Raw genomic sequence first — 18,387 nt, forward strand, 5'->3', positions numbered from 1 at the left:
CCTCGGGGCTGTGTCACCCCCAGCCTCCATTAGGGAGGGGACAGAGCAGCAGATCTGCCCCACACTCATGAAAGCATGAGTGACACCACCAGCAATAATTCACCTAAAGAAATCTTTGTTAGCAGCACACAAGAATGAATCCTTCACAAAGCACACCTGATCTCACATGGATTGCCAGTTACACCCAAATCCACCTTTCCGTGCATGTGCACTTCCAAACAGACCTGGGAGCACACAACAGGTGACCAATGCACAAGACAAAACCAGATTTTCTTCAAGTTGACTTAGAATAAAAGGGTTTTTTTCATTTGTGTTAGTTTGGGGTTTTTATTCCCCTTCCCCATATAGGTAGAAGCAAAGCCAATGGGAACTCTGATAGAATTACTAACATATTACATTTCCCTCCCTCCCTACATTTTATTAATAAAATTACATGCTATAGTCCAATTAAGTCATGCCTATAAAACATCTAGCCCTGAACTCTGACCTCTCCTGCACCATCATTGAAGCCAGGGAAGCTCAGAGAGCTGAGACAATACAGGTATTCAAACACATCTGACTCCTGGGAGGTTCCAGTTAAATAGCCCAACCTAAGTTTTTGGAAATGGCTGGAAATGGCTGCTCTTCCTCTCAGTATCCTTCCTCCCAGACTCCACCCCTGCACAACCCCTATGGAGACAGAATGCATTCCTTAAAAAGTGATTTTTAGAAGCTAGTTTAGCTTCATTATGAGCAAGGTAAGATGAATCAGATTTCTTTAAGAAGGCAGTTGTAGGCAGACATCAGAGCCTGGAGTGACCAAGCTGTTCTAAACCCACCACCACCCCCAGTGTTGAATCTCCCATGGTTTGGACTTGCATCCATGCCATACTTTAGACTAACTTTACTTACCCTGTCACAGTCAGCTTTTAAGAGAGCAAGTGACCCAGTTCAGTTGGATGTACTGATAACACTTTATTATTGAACTTCAAGTAAATCCTCTTTAAAAGCCTGTTGTGTATTGCACAGCAACAGCTCATGTAAAAAGGAAGAGGTTAGAGAGGCCTGTGTTGCTCACTTGCATTCTCACCTCTGACAGGGACAGGAAGTATTTACAAGCATAACACAAAGAATGACGTTTACAGTTAGAAATTCACACATATAATTTGAACTGTTCAAGTATGTTTCAGTTGGATAAAGTGCTACAGAACACAGAAAAGCCATTAAAACCAAGAGGAACTATTAAGACAAAGAGGTGGCAGACATTTATGTGCTACACCACTTGTAGGTGGTTGCAGCACATACAACATTTAGAAGTTGAAAGAATTTGGGGTGTTGCCCTGGATTTGGAAAGTGTAGCTGTCAGCAGTAGAATCTGGTACAACATTCTGGTCTTCCTCCTCCTAGAAGGAAAAGGAGAGAGTGTTGAAACAGCAGTGGCATTTTAACCTGGTAGTCGGTGCTAGAACAGAAAATGAAAGTGGAAAAAACCCCTGCAGCCACTTACCTCTGCTGAGAAATATTTCTCAATGATGGTGGAGGAGGCTTTGTACACTTGCTCGTTTTCATGTGACTGGAGAGCTTCAATTCTGTCTAGACCCCCACACTCCTCAATCATGAGGCAAAGCTTTTCAGTCTCATTAATCTTCTCAGCAGCCTGTGAGAGAAAAGCATGGGCAGGATGTAGGGCAGCACTGCTGCAGAGCCATTAGCAAGAACCTCAGCAATGGTCAATTAAATTGCACCCACATACCACAAAGATATTGGAAACAGCATCCAGGATAACCAGCACAGTTTTGCTGTCCTTGGTTGTGAGAAGGTTCAGCAGTGGTTCCAGAACACCAGCCTGAACGAGATACACGATCTGGTCGATTGTTCCACCACTGGTGTAGTTGGTCACGGCCCACACAGCTTCCTTCTGGGACTTGAAATCTCCCTGCACAGGTAAAAGCAGATTATCTGAGCACAGACAGGAGTAAGAGGAAAAGCCTCAGTGTAGTAAATAGAGGTTTTGTTTACCTTCCTCAGGATACCAATGAGATAAGGCACAAGCCCATGGTCTACCACTCGCTGGATCTGATCCTGGCGCCCAGCAGTGATGTTGGACATGGTCCAGGCTGCTTCTTTCTGAATGTTGTTTTTGTGATGAGAAAGGAGACTTGGAAAGACAGCAAGTGCTCCTGAGTCAATGACAAGCTGTGTCTGCTCATCAGTACCAGTGACAATATTTCCTATGGCTCTTAATGAAGGGGTCTGAAACAAAGATGAGTGTAATACTTAGGAAAATTGAAAACCTGGAACAAGCATCTATCTTATGTCTTAAAAGAACTATCGAGTTACACAGACACCACTCATTTTATCCACGATTCAAAGCAAGAAACAGCAGCCTGCACATCCAGTGACTTACCATTATTGGCAGCTCGCTACATCCCAGGAGTCTCACGAGTTGTGGCACCAACCCAGTTTTCACAACCACCTCTATCCTGTCATTGGAGCCGTCTGTGAGGTAGGAGATGGCCCAGCAGGTGTCTGCCAGCACCTCGGGGTCGTCGTGGTGCAGGAGGCGCACCAGGGTGGGCAGCACCTGCTGGATGGCCTCGATGGGCGGCGCGGGGTTCTTGTTGCGACACAGGTTGGAGAGGGTCCAGGTGACATTGCGCAGGTATCCAGACTGCAGCATGGAAACAGGGGTTAGAAATCGCTCAGTGCTCCTTTACTCACTTAGTAATTGTAACCTGAGTCCCACTGCACACTCACAGCCAGGGAGGAGAGGTCAGGAACAGCGAGGAGGCTCAGCAGTGGCTCAATTGCACCATATTTAATAACCAGGTCCCTGTAGGCAGAACCATCCCCTGGGAAAACAGGGAAAATAGCCAAGTGAAGACCAGAATAGAGGAACATGTGCACACAGTCATTGTGTGTTAGAGGATTCAATCCTCTACAGCTTCAGAAGGGCTACATAAATTAAGCAGAAATAAGAGGACAAAGGGACTGCAGCATGTGTTTTTCTAATCAAACCACTGAGGTTATTTTTTTCTGTTGGAAGCAGAGGTAATGTTCTTATACACCTTTTCTTAGGAGTTCATAAGCATGTAAGTCCTTGCTTAGTTATTTGAAAACATACCTCAGATCTATCACTAGACCTGAGCCTCCCCCACAATATGGGAGTTGAAATGCATTATAATCAATCACCTGTTGCATGACTGACTGCTACAGTATAATGCTGATGGAATGTCAGTGTTTGACTGCAAATTCTATGGCTAAAGCATAAAAAATACCTTATAACTGAGTTTTAAAGCTCTAAGGAAAAGTTTTAAGACAACTCCACTCAAACAAGGCTTTCAGTCAAGCTCATTTTCTCTGCAAGGCACAGCTGTTGGACCATAACACAGCAAATACAGTATTTAACTGTATTATTTAACTATGTTTTTTAAGAATGGATCCAACACTGGCAGATCAAGTAATCCTGAGAGGAGCAGGAGAAACTTTAGTATATAAATACTTTCCTCAGCAGCAAGCAGCTGTTTCCAAGCAAGGAATACTGGCCATCATATACACAACTACATGAGTCATCTGCTTCCTCCCTTCCCCTTTCTAGGGCTCACTGGTAAGTCACAAAAACACTGAGTGAGATACATGGAAAAGGCTTGTGTTGTAGCATGTTTAGAGATCCATCAAACCTGGCAGCAATGCCCATAACACCACCCGCAGGTTGCCAGGCATTGCATGAGCCATCTCACACCAGGAGCTGCCTCAGCAGTGCAGAGCATGCCACTACTTGAAAGCCACTGGGGCAGAGCTCCCAAGCAGCACAGCAGTAGTGATGAAACACCTGTGCAGCACAGGGGCATACCTGCAATGTTGCCCAGTGCCCACACAGCCTGCTCACTGATGTGGGTGTGGGGAGAGGCCAGCAGGGCAATGAAGGCTGGGATGGCCCCTCCATCCACCACGGCCTTGGTTTGCTCCGAGGTGCCAGAGGCGATGTTGGTGAGGGCCCAGGCAGACTCAAACTGGATGGGACTGCAGTCTGCTCTGCCCAGGAAGGACACAAACTTGGGAATCAAACCAGCCCGGATTATGTTGTCAATTGGGGGCTGCTTCTCTCTTGAGAGGAGTTTCCTAAGGAGGAGGGCAAACAGAAAACATTATTTTTGCTTGTAGAGATCTGAACAACAAAGTAAACAGTCTTAAAAAGCTATATTAAAAAAAAAGTTTAGCATTGTCTTAACGTTCAGAGAAGGCAACACAACACAGCATGAAGGAGAAATGCAGAGCAGCTGAACACCAGCTCCTAAGCCTCTGTCAGCATGGGGTTTGGCTTATCTTCACTATGTGAGAGGTTCTGTTCAGGCCCTGAAACAAAGCAGACCTCCAAGAGTGGCAATACACCTGAATTGCTAAAGGTTTCTCAGCAGAGGTTAATGGTTGCCAGAAGCAGCACTGCAGCCATATACAAGCTTGCTAAAGGATGGTTTAGATCCAAAGGCAGGAAGGAAGTTTGGCATACTTCAAACCCGTTGTCTTACTGTTCACATTACTCTAAGGTAGATCAGGGCACTCAGAAACCAGAACCATGTGTTAATACAGTGTAAAGATACCCTATTTTGCTTTAATAAGGAGTTTATGTTATTATCACTCTTAGAAATCTCAGATGGACTACTGCTTAACTTGCCACAGCTAGAAAGAATTACTTCTTCCTAGTAAAACGCTGAGACACCCTAAACATTCCCAAGCCACAATGTTTCAGTAACACTATGACCAAGTTATGGGTCACTGTGTATACTTTACACTGTATACAAGGCTGTCTCAGGTGTTCAGAGAAATACTGCCACATAAGACAGACTAAAGCAGCCACTTAGGCTCAGAACCAAGGGCTCTCCCCTTGCCTAGTTACTGCCTTGCACAGCTGAGCTGGTCACCTCTAAACTGCTTACCTGGCAGCTTGAGTAGCCTGTAGCTGCAGCTCCATATTATTGCTATTAACTCCTTTGACTATTTCTTCAACTGACCAGTGTGCCAAAACCTGTACAACAGAAAGTTACATGAATGCTTTGCTGGGAGAGGAACGTGTATTCCTGGCACAATACGTAAGAGAGGGCTTATACACAATACCATGAATGTGCCCCACTTTATACAACCACTTGCCTTATTATCCCCACTATGTGATACTCCAAACCCCCACCAGCTACAGCTTCACTTTCAGTGATCTGAACTGCTCAAAGTTTCCTTAATTAAGTGCCACACACCAGTTACACTAGGTTTAAAATGTAGCTTCAGTCAGTTGTGCTTGAGGGTGCTCCCCCATCAGAGCTGGGGGCACAGACTCCATTGGTTAATGCACATGCAGCAGTGCTGTCCCCCCAGAAGGGATTCACTGGCCTGGCTGCAGGAGCTGGTACTGCAAGACCCCAAGGGTGCCTGTTCTGAGTACCTGCTTACCTGATTGCCCTTGTTCTCCTGAAGGGGAGAAGTGGCATCGTCTGGTAAAGTGCTCACATTTCTTCTTTTAAGCATCTGGTCATCCTTCTTAGCTTTCCTCAGCTCTACATTGACTTCAATACGACGTCTTCTCATTTCCTGAAGGATATACATTGAGTAAGTTCTTGCCTTTTGCAACTCGTGCTTAGAGACAATAGCTTGCTAAAGTACTAATTGCACCAAATACTCACTGTACTGTCCTTCCCTTTGTTCTTGAATCTGTTCAATCGAGCTGATGGTGTATTGGCATTCTCATTAGTGGACATCTTGCTTGGTAGATTTTCAAGAGGGACAGATAAAAATGAGACTGGAAAGAGAGCAAATAAACACAGAGCAAATAAATACCACGTTTAATCCACAAAAGTAAAATTAAAAAAACTGGCTTAATACTCTAAAAGGAGAGACACTTGTTTGTATAAAATACAGTAACAGCCTCTGACTTGAACGACAGCAGTCTCTTTAAACAGCCAGATGTTACAGCAAGTCTTAAAATCAACACAAACACAGCAGACACACTGTTTTAAGACACTTTCAACTACAAATATTATCAGAGCCATTACTTTTAAGACCAAGATAGATCTTCCTTCCCACAAACAGCACACACATTTTAAATTGCTATTTCCGCTGTGCCACATACCTGTGCAGCACAGGACCCCACCCAGTCCCACCCCGACCCTCCTGGGCGAGAACAGCGAGGTCTCGAGCAGGGGGTCTGCCGAGCCGGTGCAGCCAGCAGCAAACAAGCAACGGCCACACGGCTAACCCCCTGCGCCTCGGCCAGCCCCAGCGCGGCCCACTGCGGCCACAACCCTTTCTGACAGCCCAGCGCGCGCGGCCCGCGCCCCCATCTCCCACCCCCGGTGTTGCCGGCGGCTCTGGGTGCTGCCCAGGCCCCCGGGGTGCCGCCCAGGCCCGGGGTGCTGCCCGCTGTCCCCCGGGGTGCCGCCCAGCCCCCAGGATGCTGCCCGCTGTGCCCCGGGTGCTGCCCGCTGTGCCGCCCAGGCCCCGGGTGCTGCCCGCTGTGCCCCGGGGTGCTGCCCAGGCCCCGGGTGCCGCCCGCTGTGCCCCGGGTGCCGCCCGCTGTGCCCCGGGTGCTACCCAGGCCCCGGGTGCCGCCCGCTGTGCCCCGGGTGCCGCCCGCTGTGCCCCGGGTGCCGCCCGCTGTGCCCCGGGTGCTGCCCAGGCCCGGGTGCCGCCCGCTGTGCCCCGGGTGCTACCCAGGCCCCGGGTGCCGCCCGCTGTGCCCCGGGTGCTGCCCAGGCCCCGGGATGCTGCCCAGGCCCGGGTGCCGCCCGCTGTGCCCCGGGGTGCTGCCCAGGCCCCGGGTGCTGCCCAGGCCCCGGGTGCCGCCCGCTGTGCCCCGGGGTGCCGCCCGGGCCCGAGGTGCCGCCCAGGCCCGGGGTGCTGCCCAGGCCCCGGGGTGCTGCCCAGGCCCCGGTGCCGCCCGCTGTGCCCCGGGTGCCGCCCGCTGTGCCCCGGGTGCCGCCCAGCCCGCGGTCCCGGCCGTGCCCGCACCTGGCCCTCGCTGCCGCCACACGCCGCCGACACTGCCACGGGCCGCCCCACGCGGCGTTTAAATTTCCCGCGGGGTCGCGCTGCCATTGGCCAGTTCGAGCGAAAGCAGCGCGCTGATTGGCCGGTTTGAAAGCAGCCCGCCCGCACGCCGGACGGGACGTGCCGCACGGCCCCGCGGCGCGGGGCACGCCGGGAGTTGTAGTGCCGGGCCCGGCCCCGCCGCACCGTGACGGGCTCTGTGTCCCCGGGGCGGCTCGGGCACAAACACAGAGATCCGCAGGGACCGACACGGAGCACAGCCCGCGCCTGAGACACGGGCATGGAGCGGCGGGACAAGGGGAATGGCTTCCCGCTGCCAGAGGGAAGGGATAGATGGGATACTGGGAAGGAATTCCTGGCTGGGAGGGTGGGCAGGCCCTGGCACAGGTGCCCAGAGCAGCTGTGGCTGCCCCAGCCCTGGGAGTGTCCCAGGCCAGGCTGGACGGGGCTTGGAACACCCTGGGCTGGTGGGAGGATGATCCATAAAATCCCTCCCAACCCACACCATGCTGCGATCCCGTGATTCCACCACCCCCTGTTGTCTCCCAGGAGCACGTGCATAGAAATTTAGGTGTCAGGCTGCAGTTAAGGACAACTCTGCAGCCATCAGGGTAGATCAGATCAAAACTAAATCGTGTGGAATAACAAAAGGAAAGGATTCCTGCCCTTGTGGCATGGCCTGAAAAGGGACGGGGCTGGGATTGTTTCCCATGGGTTTGCTCTCATTAGGAATGGAATACAGAACATCCTATTTGACAGTCGATATAATTCAAACCATAAAACCTGGGGAAAAACCTGACTCTGACAGCAATTCCAATATCTGAGTACCCCTACAAAGCAGAACTCAGAGCAGTGCCAGGGGTGCACGTGGGTATGTCCGTGTGCTAAACCATTACATCAAACCACTGTAACATGGGCACAGGAGTGGAGGATTCGTGTAGAGGAATTACCAGTGACCTCTTACACAGCTGGCTCGGGGCCTTACCCTTCTGGGCTTTGTAAAGAAAATCATAAAAACAGTTAAGTAAGAGCAGGAAAGTGAAGAGAAAGCACCTTACGCACAAAGGGCAGTATTTCAAAGGACTTATCTGACAGAAAAAGAGGCAGTTCAAAAGTAGGAATCCAGGTGGAACACCTGCTGTCCTGAAGGATCGGGTGGCTGGCATGAAGGAATTCCAGTGGCTCATGGATCGCTGGCAGAGCACGGTGCGGAGCAGCAGAGCCCGGGCGGGCACAGGGATGGTGCTGCGGGCAGAGCTGGCAGTGCCCGGGACCCCAGCGGGGCGGCGGGGGAGGTGCTGCGGGTGGGCTGGGCGTGAGGGAGGTGTCCCTGCCCCGAGGGCTCTTACCAGCACGGCCAGGCTGTGGAGGGAGACAGACCTGGGGCCGGACAGCGGCCAGGCTGGGGCTGAGGTAACGGGGCAGCGGCGGCGGGTGTGTGTGAGGGAAAAGGGCTGTGAGGGGGGGAGAGGGCCGTGAGGGGAGACTGAGCTGTGAGGGGGGAGAGCCGTGAGGGGAGACTGAGCTGTGAGGGGTAAGAGCCGTGAGGGGAGACTGAGCTGTGAGGGGAGACTGAGCTGTGAGCGGTAAGAGCCGTGAGGGGAGACTGAGCTGTGAGGGGGGAGAGCCGTGAGGGGGCAAGAGCCGTGAGGGGAGACTGAGCTGTGAGGGGGGAGAGCCGTGAGGGGAGACTGAGCTGTGAGGGGGGAGAGCCGTGAGGGGAGACTGAGCTGTGAGGGGGGAGAGCCGTGAGGGGAGACTGAGCTGTGAGGGGGGAGAGCCGTGAGGGGAGACTGAGCTGTGAGGGGGGAGAGCCGTGAGGGGAGACTGAGCTGTGAGGGGGGAGAGCCGTGAGGGGAGACTGAGCTGTGAGGGGGGAGAGCCGTGAGGGGAGACTGAGCTGTGAGGGGGGAGAGCCGTGAGGGGAGACTGAGCTGTGAGGGATAAGAGCCGTGAGGGGAGACTTAGCCGTGAGAGAAGGGCCGCTGAGGGGGAAGGCCGCGTGTGGAACCGCTGGCACAGGACGCAGCCAACAGCCGCAGCACAGGAGCCCCGGCCGGGTCGGGGCGGTGTCACGAAGCCGAACGCCGGGGGCCCGTGAGGGGAAGAGTTTCCGAGTTCCCAGCCGCGGGTACGCGCGGAGCGACCCGCACCCGTGAGGGGCCGGGCGGGCTCTGAGGGGCGGGCGGGGCTGCGGGGCGGGGCCTCGAGGGCGCCGCGGCCAATGGCGTGCGAGGAGGGCGGAGGCCCGCCAATCACAGGGCGGGGAGCGGGCGTGGGCGGGGCGAGGCCAGCGTTGGCGGGCGGGCCCTTAGCGGGCGGAGCGCGCAGCTCCGGCGGGTGACCCAGTGGCCTAATGGATAAGGCATCAGCCTCCGGAGCTGGGGATTGTGGGTTCGAGTCCCATCTGGGTCGGGCCGCTGCTGTTTTGGGCCTCCCCGCGGCGTCCGGGGACCCCTCCGAGTCTTTTACTGCCCCACCTGGAGCCGCCGCCGGGATCCCACCGCATCCCGGGATCCCACCGCATCCCGGGATCCCACCGCATCCCGGGATCCCACCGCATCCCGGGATCCCACCGCATCCCGGGAGCCCGCAGCTTCCCATCCCAGGATCCCGCAGATTCTCATCCCGGGATCCCACCGCATCCCGGGATTCCGCAGCTTCCCATCCCGGGATCCCGCAGCTTCCCAACGCCCCTGGGATCCCGCAGCTTCTCCCATCCCGGGATCCCGCAGCTTCTCCCATCCCGGGATCCCGCAGATTCTCCCATCCCGGGATCCCGCAGATTCTCCCATCCCGGGATCCCGCAGCTTCCCATCCCTACCGAGATCCCGCAGTTTCCCCCATCCCTGCGGGTTCCCTCACCTTCCTCCATCCCTGCCGGGATCCCTCAGCTTCCCGGGATCCCGCAGCTTCCCATCCCAGGATCCTGCAGCTTCCCATCCCAGGCTGGAGAAACCTGGCGCTGACACAGTCACACGCGAGTAAGGGCTGAATGACAGCAGTGGCTACTCCAGCAGAAAAATCCCTGGAGCACAGGCCTGAGGGATGCTCTCGTGTGTATCCATCCATCCATCCATCCATCCATCCATCCATCCATCCATCCATCCATCCATCCACCCACCCCTCCCTCCCTCCACATGTGCTCACGCTCCTGCTTCCCCCAGTTGCTGCAGGTAGGAGCAGATGAGGTACAGAAGGAATGCCCGAGCTCTCCTCTCCCTCATCCTTAGTTTACATTCCTATTCCCGTGCTAGCTATCTTGGGATACTTCTGGAATTAAAATGGTTAAGTTAACAGAGGAAAGTAAGGATTAGTAAATTCTGCAGTAGAAATGTAACTCATTGAGTAGCAGTTATGTTAAAATACCATTTATTTTGGTCATTTTTTAGTTACTTTTCTGTATCTTTGCCCATCACTGCTCGAGATAAAGCCCTGAGCTATTAAGAACATTGTACTGCTTAATTAAGGCAGGACAAATCAAACTGCCTGAACTGGGCAACAGCTGGAGCCCATCCCTGCCCCAGGGGGAGGTTTTCCCTCGGGGTGGGTTCCAGGAACCTTTCAGTGCCTTAATGGGGTTTATAAGGTGTTTGTTGCACCTTAAAGGCTTCCCCAAGTTCCACAACCCCGGGAGCAGCTGGGGAGAGGAACTGCCACAAAGGGAATGTTGTGTGGCAATCAGGGCACACAGAAATAAGCTGCTGCCTTAATTCAGTAATCCAAATCAGGGTCGGCTTGGGGTGTGAAAATCTGCAGAGTTCTTCATGTTAGCAGAGAGAGGTTTAAAAATAAAGCTGTGTTGGAGCTTTGCCTTGGGCTGGACTGTGCATTTCCCAGTCTGAGACGAATCCCTGAAACCGGTTCCTTAAAATGAATGAGGAGATTACCAGCTGTGGCAGTGGAGGTGGCCAGGAATCCCCAAATCTGGCCCATTGCACTGCACATCCTTCACAGACACCACATCACAGCCAGGCTGTTCCAGCCCCTTCCAATTCCAAGATGTAATTCTCCATATCCCATAAACCCAGATTTGTTCAGTAGGATTTTCTCCACAAAGTGCCACAAGAGGTGAGACTCTCCCCCAAAAAATCTGTTGCTGAGCCCAAATGACTCCCAGCTCTGGGGCAGCACAGAGTTGTTCCCAACGGGAAGAGGTGCTGGGGCACATTCCTGCTGGGCAGGGTGCTGGAGGGACGGCCCAGCTTGGGCTGGCTCCAGTGGGTTGGCCATGAGTGATTCCCGTTTCCCCTCGGGCTGCCTCTCATTAGCATGAACCGGGGGAAGGGCATAAAAGACTCCAGTTCATTTAGAGGCTGGAAAAACACTTGGAAATGACAGCCCAAGTGCTCTGGCTCCTCTGCTTTGCCATCAGATCATCTTCTGGTGAGTCTGGTCCATCCAGAGTGGGGCTGGGGCAGATCTGCCTTGGGGATCAGGGGAGGTTAAAGACATTCCTACCAATCCTTGCCCTCCAGGCTGTTGCCTTTTCAGCAAGTGAGCGTGGAAGGGCTCAGGGAAGAAACATTTCAACGTGTTTGTGGGATGGGAATGTAAATTGCAATATTTGATTTGTAAGATTTGGAAAAAGAGAGCACCTGGGGGGGAGCTGGTGCCAGGAGTTCTGCCAGCACTGGTGGCAGGTGCAGTTTGACTTGATTTTGTGTCCAGGATTTTTATAATTTGTATGTGACCTTTCTCTTTAGTCCCTTTCACCTGCAAACACCAGGGTGGTGCCTGCCTTCTGCATGCTCTGTGCTGCCAAGGGGGCCTGCAGCAAGCAGGGGTTTAGTGCATCACTGACAGACAATATATAAGATTTACAGCTGTTCCATTTGGAATTGGTTATGTTGCAGTCACATTTCTTATGCTGCAACAGCTAGACAGGAATATGCTGGTGTAGGAGGAGGAACCTCGAGGTCCTGAACAGACTGAGAAAAATGAGCCATTTCTTGTTCCACTCTGTGACTGAGTGATGAACTGGTAGGAGAGTATTGCACACCCAGGTGTGAGACACCTGTTCAGAGGGCACAGCTCACACTGAACCATCTCCAAACACCCTTCCCTGCTGCTCTCTTCAGCTTGGACTCCTTCCACCCTGCTCTCCATGGACATTCTTTTGACTTTACGTGTGGCCAGCCCGAGTATCAGGGAATCTTTCCCATGACAGCAGCTGGTGAGAGCACAGGGGGAGAAGTGGCAAGGTCAGCAGCTGAGTCAGTCAGAGGAGATAAACCAGGACGTGGTTCATGTGTGGATGTCGAATCTCTCTTTCCACAAGGAGTTGGATCAGCCTCCCACACAGAGTAAACCCAGCCACGATCACCCGATGGGCTGTGTGTGGGTGAGCTCTGTGCAAACTCTGCTGGCTCGCTCAGGGCACGCTCTGAAGGGCTCAAGGAAAAGCAAAATGGGCAAATTTCTCTCTGCCCAGGCTAAACAAAAGGGCATTTTGCTTTGTGAGGTCTAAGTGATGGAGGTGAAGGTATAAACAAAGCCGTAGGTGACTGCCCAGCTTGTGTGAAGTGTCAGCAAGTCATTTTCCACTGGATTCCCACACACTTCCTCTCTTTCTCAACCCTTGTCTTCTCAAATCAAGAAAAGCCTTGAAATAATTGTTACTCAGCAGCAACGACCTACTTACCAGTGAGAGATCCAAAACTGTGGATAAAGATCTTTCCAGTAACGTCCAAAGCTGCTGAAAAGTCCGGATGACACTGTCAATAAGGCATCCCATGGATGGGAAAACCAAACAGTTCTGCTGTGATGGTCTTTTAAACAAGCATCCCAAATGGCAACGTGAACCTTGTTTCCTCAGATGCTCCCTGGGGACTCAGGGGTTTGAGAAAAGGGTTTGTTTTTAATTTGCAACAATAATAAAGTAAAAATGCAACCCTCCCGTTCTGCTCTCACAGCTGCATTCCCTGGGCTGGGCTGAGCACAGAGGAGTGGGGAGCTCTCCTGTGTCTCAGCTCTTCATCACTCATATGGTCCTGTTGGTGAGGGGCTCAACAAGAGCCTCAAATCCTCTTGTTTGGAACATGGAATTAAAACCTTAAAATGCTGATTTTTCTCTCTCCTTTTGTTGCCTGCAGGATCCCTGCCCTACACTGAGAAAGCTGCTCAGGCCCTCAGCAAAGATGCCTTCAGTTCAGCAGCTGCTGCACCTGGGCAGGTCAAACTGGCAGCCAGGGGCACTGGCAGTGCCAGGGGGGATGATGCCAGGGGGGATCCCAGGGAACGCTGGCTCCCACCTCCTGCCCACCTGCAGCCGCCAAAGCCTCCTGGAATCACCTCCCTGCCGTGGGACAAGAAGAAACGCCCCAGCCCCTCCCTGGAGAACAGCACAGGGCTGAGGAAGCCCCTGTGGCAGCCCCTGCAGAGCCCACCCGAGGGGCCCCTGGGCAGCCCCGGCCAGGCCAACAGGAAGCACACGGACTGGCGCCGGGCGGGCGCTGCCAACAGCGTGTCCCCCCGCGCCCTGCCCGCGCCATCCCCGCGGGGGGCACAGCCCTGCCCAGGCCCAGCGGGGTCAGGGGATGCCAACTCCCTGCACCACCTCAACCGCCCGGGCAGGACCACCCCCCACACACACCCCCATCCCCGGGGGGGGAGCCCCAGAGCCTCCAACCGCTGGTCCCGCCGCTCGCCCAACCAGCTGGCAGTGCCAGGCACAGGTAAGGGCCGTGCTGGGCACAGGTAAGGGCCGTGCTCTGGGCACAGGTAAGGGCCGTGCCGGGCACAGGTAAGGGCCGTGCTGGCCACAGGTAAGGGCAGTGCTCTGGGCACACGTAAGGGCAGTGCTGGGCACAGGTAAGGGCAGTGCCGGGCACAGGTAAGGGCAGTGCTCTGGGCACAGGTAAGGGCAGTGCTGGGCACAGGTAAGGGCAGTGCCGGGCACAGGTAAGGGCCGTGCTCTGGGCACAGGTAAGGGCAGTGCTGGGCACAGGTAAGGGCCATGCTGGGCACTCCTGGGCAGCCACAGCCCCCAGAGCTGGGGGGTAACTGGGATGGCACAGCCCAGTGCTGCCCTCAGGGTGTGCTCCTGTTGCAGGTGGGGCCAGCGAGCAGGACTGTGTCACCCAGTGCTGGGCAGAGCAGGATGAGGAGGAGGCATTTTGTGCCAGTGAGTTTGGTAAGTTGTGTCCTCCCTCACCCACCACACAGAGCACAGCCCTTCTGTTCACCTGCTGAGCTTCTGCTTTTAAAATACTGTCAAAAGACACAAGTATGTTAAATAATTACCAAGTGCACTGAAAGGTGCCATCACAGCTCTCTATAAATGTACTCACATTACCCTTTCCCTGCCTTGGGCTGGTATTGATCTTTTTTCTGCTTCCTCTACTTTCCACTCCTGTGAGGAAAAGTGTCCTTGGAACTGAAAAGACCAATTATTTTAGATACTCTCAGATTAAATATTGTAGCTGGGTTCCTTACCTCTTACGACTTAGAGCCAGTTTGATTTTGGGGGCTGAAATAAAGTGGTGAACCAAACAGAAATCAAACTGATCCTCTCTCTAGAGTTCTTCTTGAAGTTCCTCAGGATTCAGTGTCTTCAGTCCTTGTGTCCACACTGATGTAACTAAAGATGGCAGGGAACAGCCTGATATTTTCATACAGACTGTTTAAGGACAAACATTTTCAGACTGAAGTCCTGCCTTGTGCTTATGAAGCTGTGAAACAGATACCAACTTTTTCTCACAGTATTTTAGGAGATAAGGAAAATACAACCCCAGTGGTAACAGATGTTTCCATTTGTAGAACATAAACACGTTAGGAGACATCTGTTTTCTCTGAAAGGAGAAGTCAGGAAGTGCTTTCTACAAACGCTGTGTGTTTTGGGTTTTACCACTCACACATTCCTGGGACACGGGAGCTTTACAGTGAGAGCTCCAGCCCTGCACCAGCAGCAGCCTCGATCCAATCCTGCAGGGGAGGGACAGGTAGGAAAGAGCCTGAGCACAGGAGAGCTGAGGCTCCACCAGCAGCAGCCTCGCTCTTCTACATTGCAAAGACAGGTAGGAAAGAGCCTGAGCACAGAACAGAGGAGGCTCCCCTGCAGGGGTCAGAGCTTTCCATCCCTTACAGGCACAGTGCTGAACCCAGTTCTCCTCCAGGACAGGTGTAACAGCAGCTCTAAGTCCCCTTTGCCTTCCCCACTCAGCACGTTCTCCCATTCCTGGTCAGCTCAGACCTTGTCTGAGCCAGGAATTGGGGCACAGCATGAAGTGGTTGTCTGAGCACACAACACAAACTCCTTGGGGCCTTTGTCCCTTGGCATGACAAGGGCCTTTCTTTCAAAAGCCCAAGTGTTTCCTGACCAGCTCACCTTTGTACTTCAGTGGGAGGTTTTGCATTTGACAATTTTACTTTGTTAGGTAAATACAGACACTTTTTATTTATTGGGATAGAAAATGGTACTAAACCATCACTCCCTTTTGGAACATCCCATAAACTTCACTAAGAAGCATCTCAGGTCTGTAAAGCACAAGGTCAATAAGGCAGCAGAAACTGAGGCAAGGACCTCAGCAAATGTGATTTGAAGCAACTCCAACTGCCCAGAGCTGGATTTCTGCTGACACTTCCTTCGGAGCACTTTAAATGGGAGCCTTCACACATCCCCTGAGTTGCCACCACGATACACAACCTGATCCTTGCCTTTTTCCCCTCTCTCCCTTCGAACAGCAGTGAATGGGATCGTTCACGCCATGGAGAGCCTGGGGCATGGAGTGCAGTGGGTCACTCTGCTGGTGAGCAGCGAGGGCTGGTACAGGATGAGCCGCCTGTACGTCGTTCCCGACGGCGCCTTCCTCCGGGTCCACATCCTGGTTGTGGACACTTCAAACTGCAGTAAACCATGTCCAGACTTTAAACTTGGTAAATAACTCCACCTAAATCCACTCAGTCTGTCCCAGTTGAATAGGCTTACCCTGGGTTGGTGGGGAAATCTGGAAAACAAGGATTTACTCCAAGTGAAGGGCTTTTCCCATCCCAGTTTCTCAAACTTCCAGAGGAGAACCAACTGTGTGAAGCACTCAGGTTATCACTGTAGTCCTGTCTTAACTTTATCCAGTTCCAAAACAATTGCAAGTTTTCAGGATTGCCAAAGCAATCTAAGCAGGAGCTTAGGGTGGTGTTTTTGTAAGTAGTCCAGTTTTCCTTGTAAATGCAAGTTTATCCAACAGCAGTCTTTGCCCCAGCAGTAAATCCTGATGTCTGTGCAATGACCATGCACTGACCACCCCCAGGCCCCAGGGACGCTCCGGTGCCGCTGGAGAAGCCCCACATTCCGGATGTCTCCGCAGGGCACAACTCCCCGCCTGTTCCCGTGCCTGGGAGCGGGCACAGGGTGCGGTGCCACATCCCCCGTGCCCAGCAGCCCGTCTGCTTTGCAGGGAGCAGGTACATCGTGATGGGGCGGATCCTCCACAAGCGCCGGGAGCTCCCCGTGGGGCTGCGCGGGCGGCTCCGGCCGGGCGACGGCTGGGTCGGCACCACCAGCGGCTACGTCGGCAGGTTCAACAGGAGGAGGCACCTCAAGGTGCAGGTGGCTCAGTCCAAGTGTCCCTGAGGGCGGTGGCTCCATCCAGGACACGGGAGCGGCGGGACTGACCCGGAGCACAGATGGACACGGCGGCTGGGACCGGACACTGCTCTGAGCTGCAGCGACCACAGAGCCCTGAGCAGCCACCCTGGGGGCAGCACAGGGGTCAGCACAGGGACTGGGCACTGCCCGTGGCTTGGCTCAGCTGTCCCAGAGGCACAGGCTGTTGTAGCCTCCCCTGCTGCAGGGCACCCCCAGCAACCTGTAGGAATTCCAGAGGCTTCACCCCAAATACACAACAACTGCACTTTGGCACCCCCCACTTGGGGCACGTTGGATCTGCTTTACCCACACAGGGGGTCCCCTGGGCTTTCACACAGCTCTGCCTCAAGGATCACATGCATTTCATTCAAGAGAAACCAACACCACCAGGTATCATTTATGCTGCTTTGGTCTCCTCAAACGTGTCTGTGCTACTGTTAAAAATCACAGCACTCTCCAAGCAGAGCTGGGTGTTCACACCAAGCACACAGAATAAAGGGCAACTATTGGAGTAGATGAACACACTGACTGAGAGCAGATCAAGAACTGAACCACACAAATGACCAATTTGGCTTATGAGTAATGGCCCAAGTTCATTCCAAGGAATGCAGAATGAGCATGGGCTGCACAGGGTGTGCCTGGGTACACAGGGAGCTCCTCCTGAAGGCCATTCCCCTTCAGAAATATCACCCAGTTTGTACTTGCACATCAGTAAAGTGACTTTTAAAATCAAACCCACAACCTTTTAGTACCTTTAATGTGGTGGGATGGAAGAACCTGTGAAATGGCTGCAGAGGGGATCGAAATGTTTGTTTCCAGTCAGTGCTCACACATCTTAAGTCTGTAAAAGAAACTTAATAAAATACTCATGAGGTTCTGGTTTCACTGTCTCCTGGGTTCTGAAGACCCAAAAACGCTTATGTTGTAATATCAGAGGCATCTCCTTTTTGACAAGGTGTCTGGGGATTTGACAAAACATATTAAGAAAAGAAAAAAAAAGCAGTATAGCTTAAAAAAATACATATACAGTGACATGACCTGCAACAGGAAGGAGAGGTTTCTGTAAGCATGTTCTGTCCTGAAACAAAAGCAGTTCTGACACATTCTGTCACACACCTCTGCAGCTTCATTAGTGTCACTGAGTGGGTGAGGTGACCCTGCATGGAGCATTCCTGGGGATGGAGCCAAGAACCAAGAGCAGACCCCACGTATTTGGGACCCAAAAGGCTGTTACTGTAGGACAGAAGTTTACTCAGTGTGGGTCTATCTAGAACAGTCTCACTTCTGCTCTGTGAGAGGCTTTGCATGGAGCACAGCACAGACAGATGGAATTTTCCTGAGGGGGTTTGATTTGGCAGAAGGGCTGTCCTGGCAATGGATCCGAGCACAGGAGGGACAGGAGGGAGGAGGAGGAGGAGGAAGGGTTACATGAGCATCTCAAGTTTCTCTGTTTCTATTTCCAGCCAAGTCCAGGGACTGACCATCACCATCTCCAGGCACCCTCGTGCCCAGAGCAGCAGCCAAGCCCTGTTCCCACTGTTGTAACCCAACCCAGGGCAGGGTGGGCACAAACCCAACACATTCACAGGGACTGTCCCTGGGAAGAAAAGAGCACAGGACACTCCTGGATAGAGCTGCTGCTCTGGGAGCCTGAAGAACAATTTATCCTGTGTTCTTTTTTGTCCTCTTACCTTTCCCTTCTTCCTTGGACGGTCCCTCCTCAGAATGTCCCCACAGCAGCTGTGCAAGAAACCTCTGCCTGTCCCAGCTGAGCAGGGCTGTCCTTG

At 53.1% G+C, this 18,387-nt stretch overlaps 2 protein-coding genes and 1 non-coding gene across 4 annotated transcripts; 2 read left to right on the plus strand and 1 right to left on the minus strand.

The window, feature by feature from the left end:
* Positions 1-910: 910 nt before the first annotated feature.
* KPNA2 (karyopherin subunit alpha 2) lies at positions 911-8,272 on the minus strand. 2 transcript variants are annotated; one of them, XM_071573366.1, is made up of 11 exons: positions 8,150-8,272; positions 5,652-5,767; positions 5,422-5,559; positions 4,917-5,005; positions 3,833-4,101; positions 2,737-2,831; positions 2,387-2,650; positions 1,999-2,232; positions 1,733-1,915; positions 1,487-1,636; positions 911-1,382 (listed from the first exon to the last, which is right to left on the minus strand). In XM_071573366.1, exons 1-11 carry the CDS (start codon positions 8,199-8,201, stop codon positions 1,290-1,292), a joined length of 1,683 nt encoding a protein of 560 aa, XP_071429467.1. In that variant the 5' UTR covers positions 8,202-8,272; the 3' UTR covers positions 911-1,289. The 2 variants fall into 2 exon arrangements, with proteins under 2 accessions (XP_071429467.1, XP_071429469.1); XM_071573368.1 differs by lacking the exon at positions 8,150-8,272 and adding an exon at positions 6,976-7,021.
* On the plus strand, positions 8,200-17,475 carry C19H17orf58 (chromosome 19 C17orf58 homolog). Its single transcript, XM_071573984.1, has 6 exons — positions 8,200-8,309; positions 9,012-9,145; positions 13,110-13,691; positions 14,069-14,149; positions 15,700-15,891; positions 16,410-17,475. The coding sequence occupies exons 1-6, from the start codon at positions 8,200-8,202 to the stop codon at positions 16,583-16,585; spliced, it is 1,275 nt and encodes a 424-aa protein (XP_071430085.1). The 3' UTR covers positions 16,586-17,475.
* TRNAR-CCG (transfer RNA arginine (anticodon CCG)) lies at positions 9,357-9,429 on the plus strand. Its single transcript has one exon. It is a non-coding gene; the product is annotated as a tRNA-Arg (tRNA).
* Positions 17,476-18,387: the final 912 nt, after the last annotated feature.

This window comes from Pithys albifrons, chromosome 19 (genome assembly GCF_047495875.1).
Source record: "Pithys albifrons albifrons isolate INPA30051 chromosome 19, PitAlb_v1, whole genome shotgun sequence".
NCBI lineage: Eukaryota > Metazoa > Chordata > Aves > Passeriformes > Thamnophilidae > Pithys > Pithys albifrons.

Bases quoted from the DNA above. Each gene is read 5' to 3' on its own strand.
- C19H17orf58 (XM_071573984.1), top strand. From the start codon at position 8,200: ATGGATCGCTGGCAGAGCACGGTGCGGAGCAGCAGAGCCCGGGCGGGC. The intron at 9,146-13,109 runs GTACGCGCGGAG...TGTTGCCTGCAG, and splicing joins TTCCGAGTTCCCAGCCGCGG to GATCCCTGCCCTACACTGAG. The intron at 15,892-16,409 runs GTAAATAACTCC...TCTGCTTTGCAG, and splicing joins ATGTCCAGACTTTAAACTTG to GGAGCAGGTACATCGTGATG.
- KPNA2 (XM_071573366.1), bottom strand. From the start codon at position 8,201: ATGAGCCACTGGAATTCCTTCATGCCAGCCACCCGATCCTTCAGGACA. The intron at 4,102-4,916 runs GTAAGCAGTTTA...CCTCCTCCTTAG, and splicing joins CAGGCTACTCAAGCTGCCAG to GAAACTCCTCTCAAGAGAGA. The intron at 1,916-1,998 runs GTAAACAAAACC...TTACCTGTGCAG, and splicing joins TCATTGGTATCCTGAGGAAG to GGAGATTTCAAGTCCCAGAA.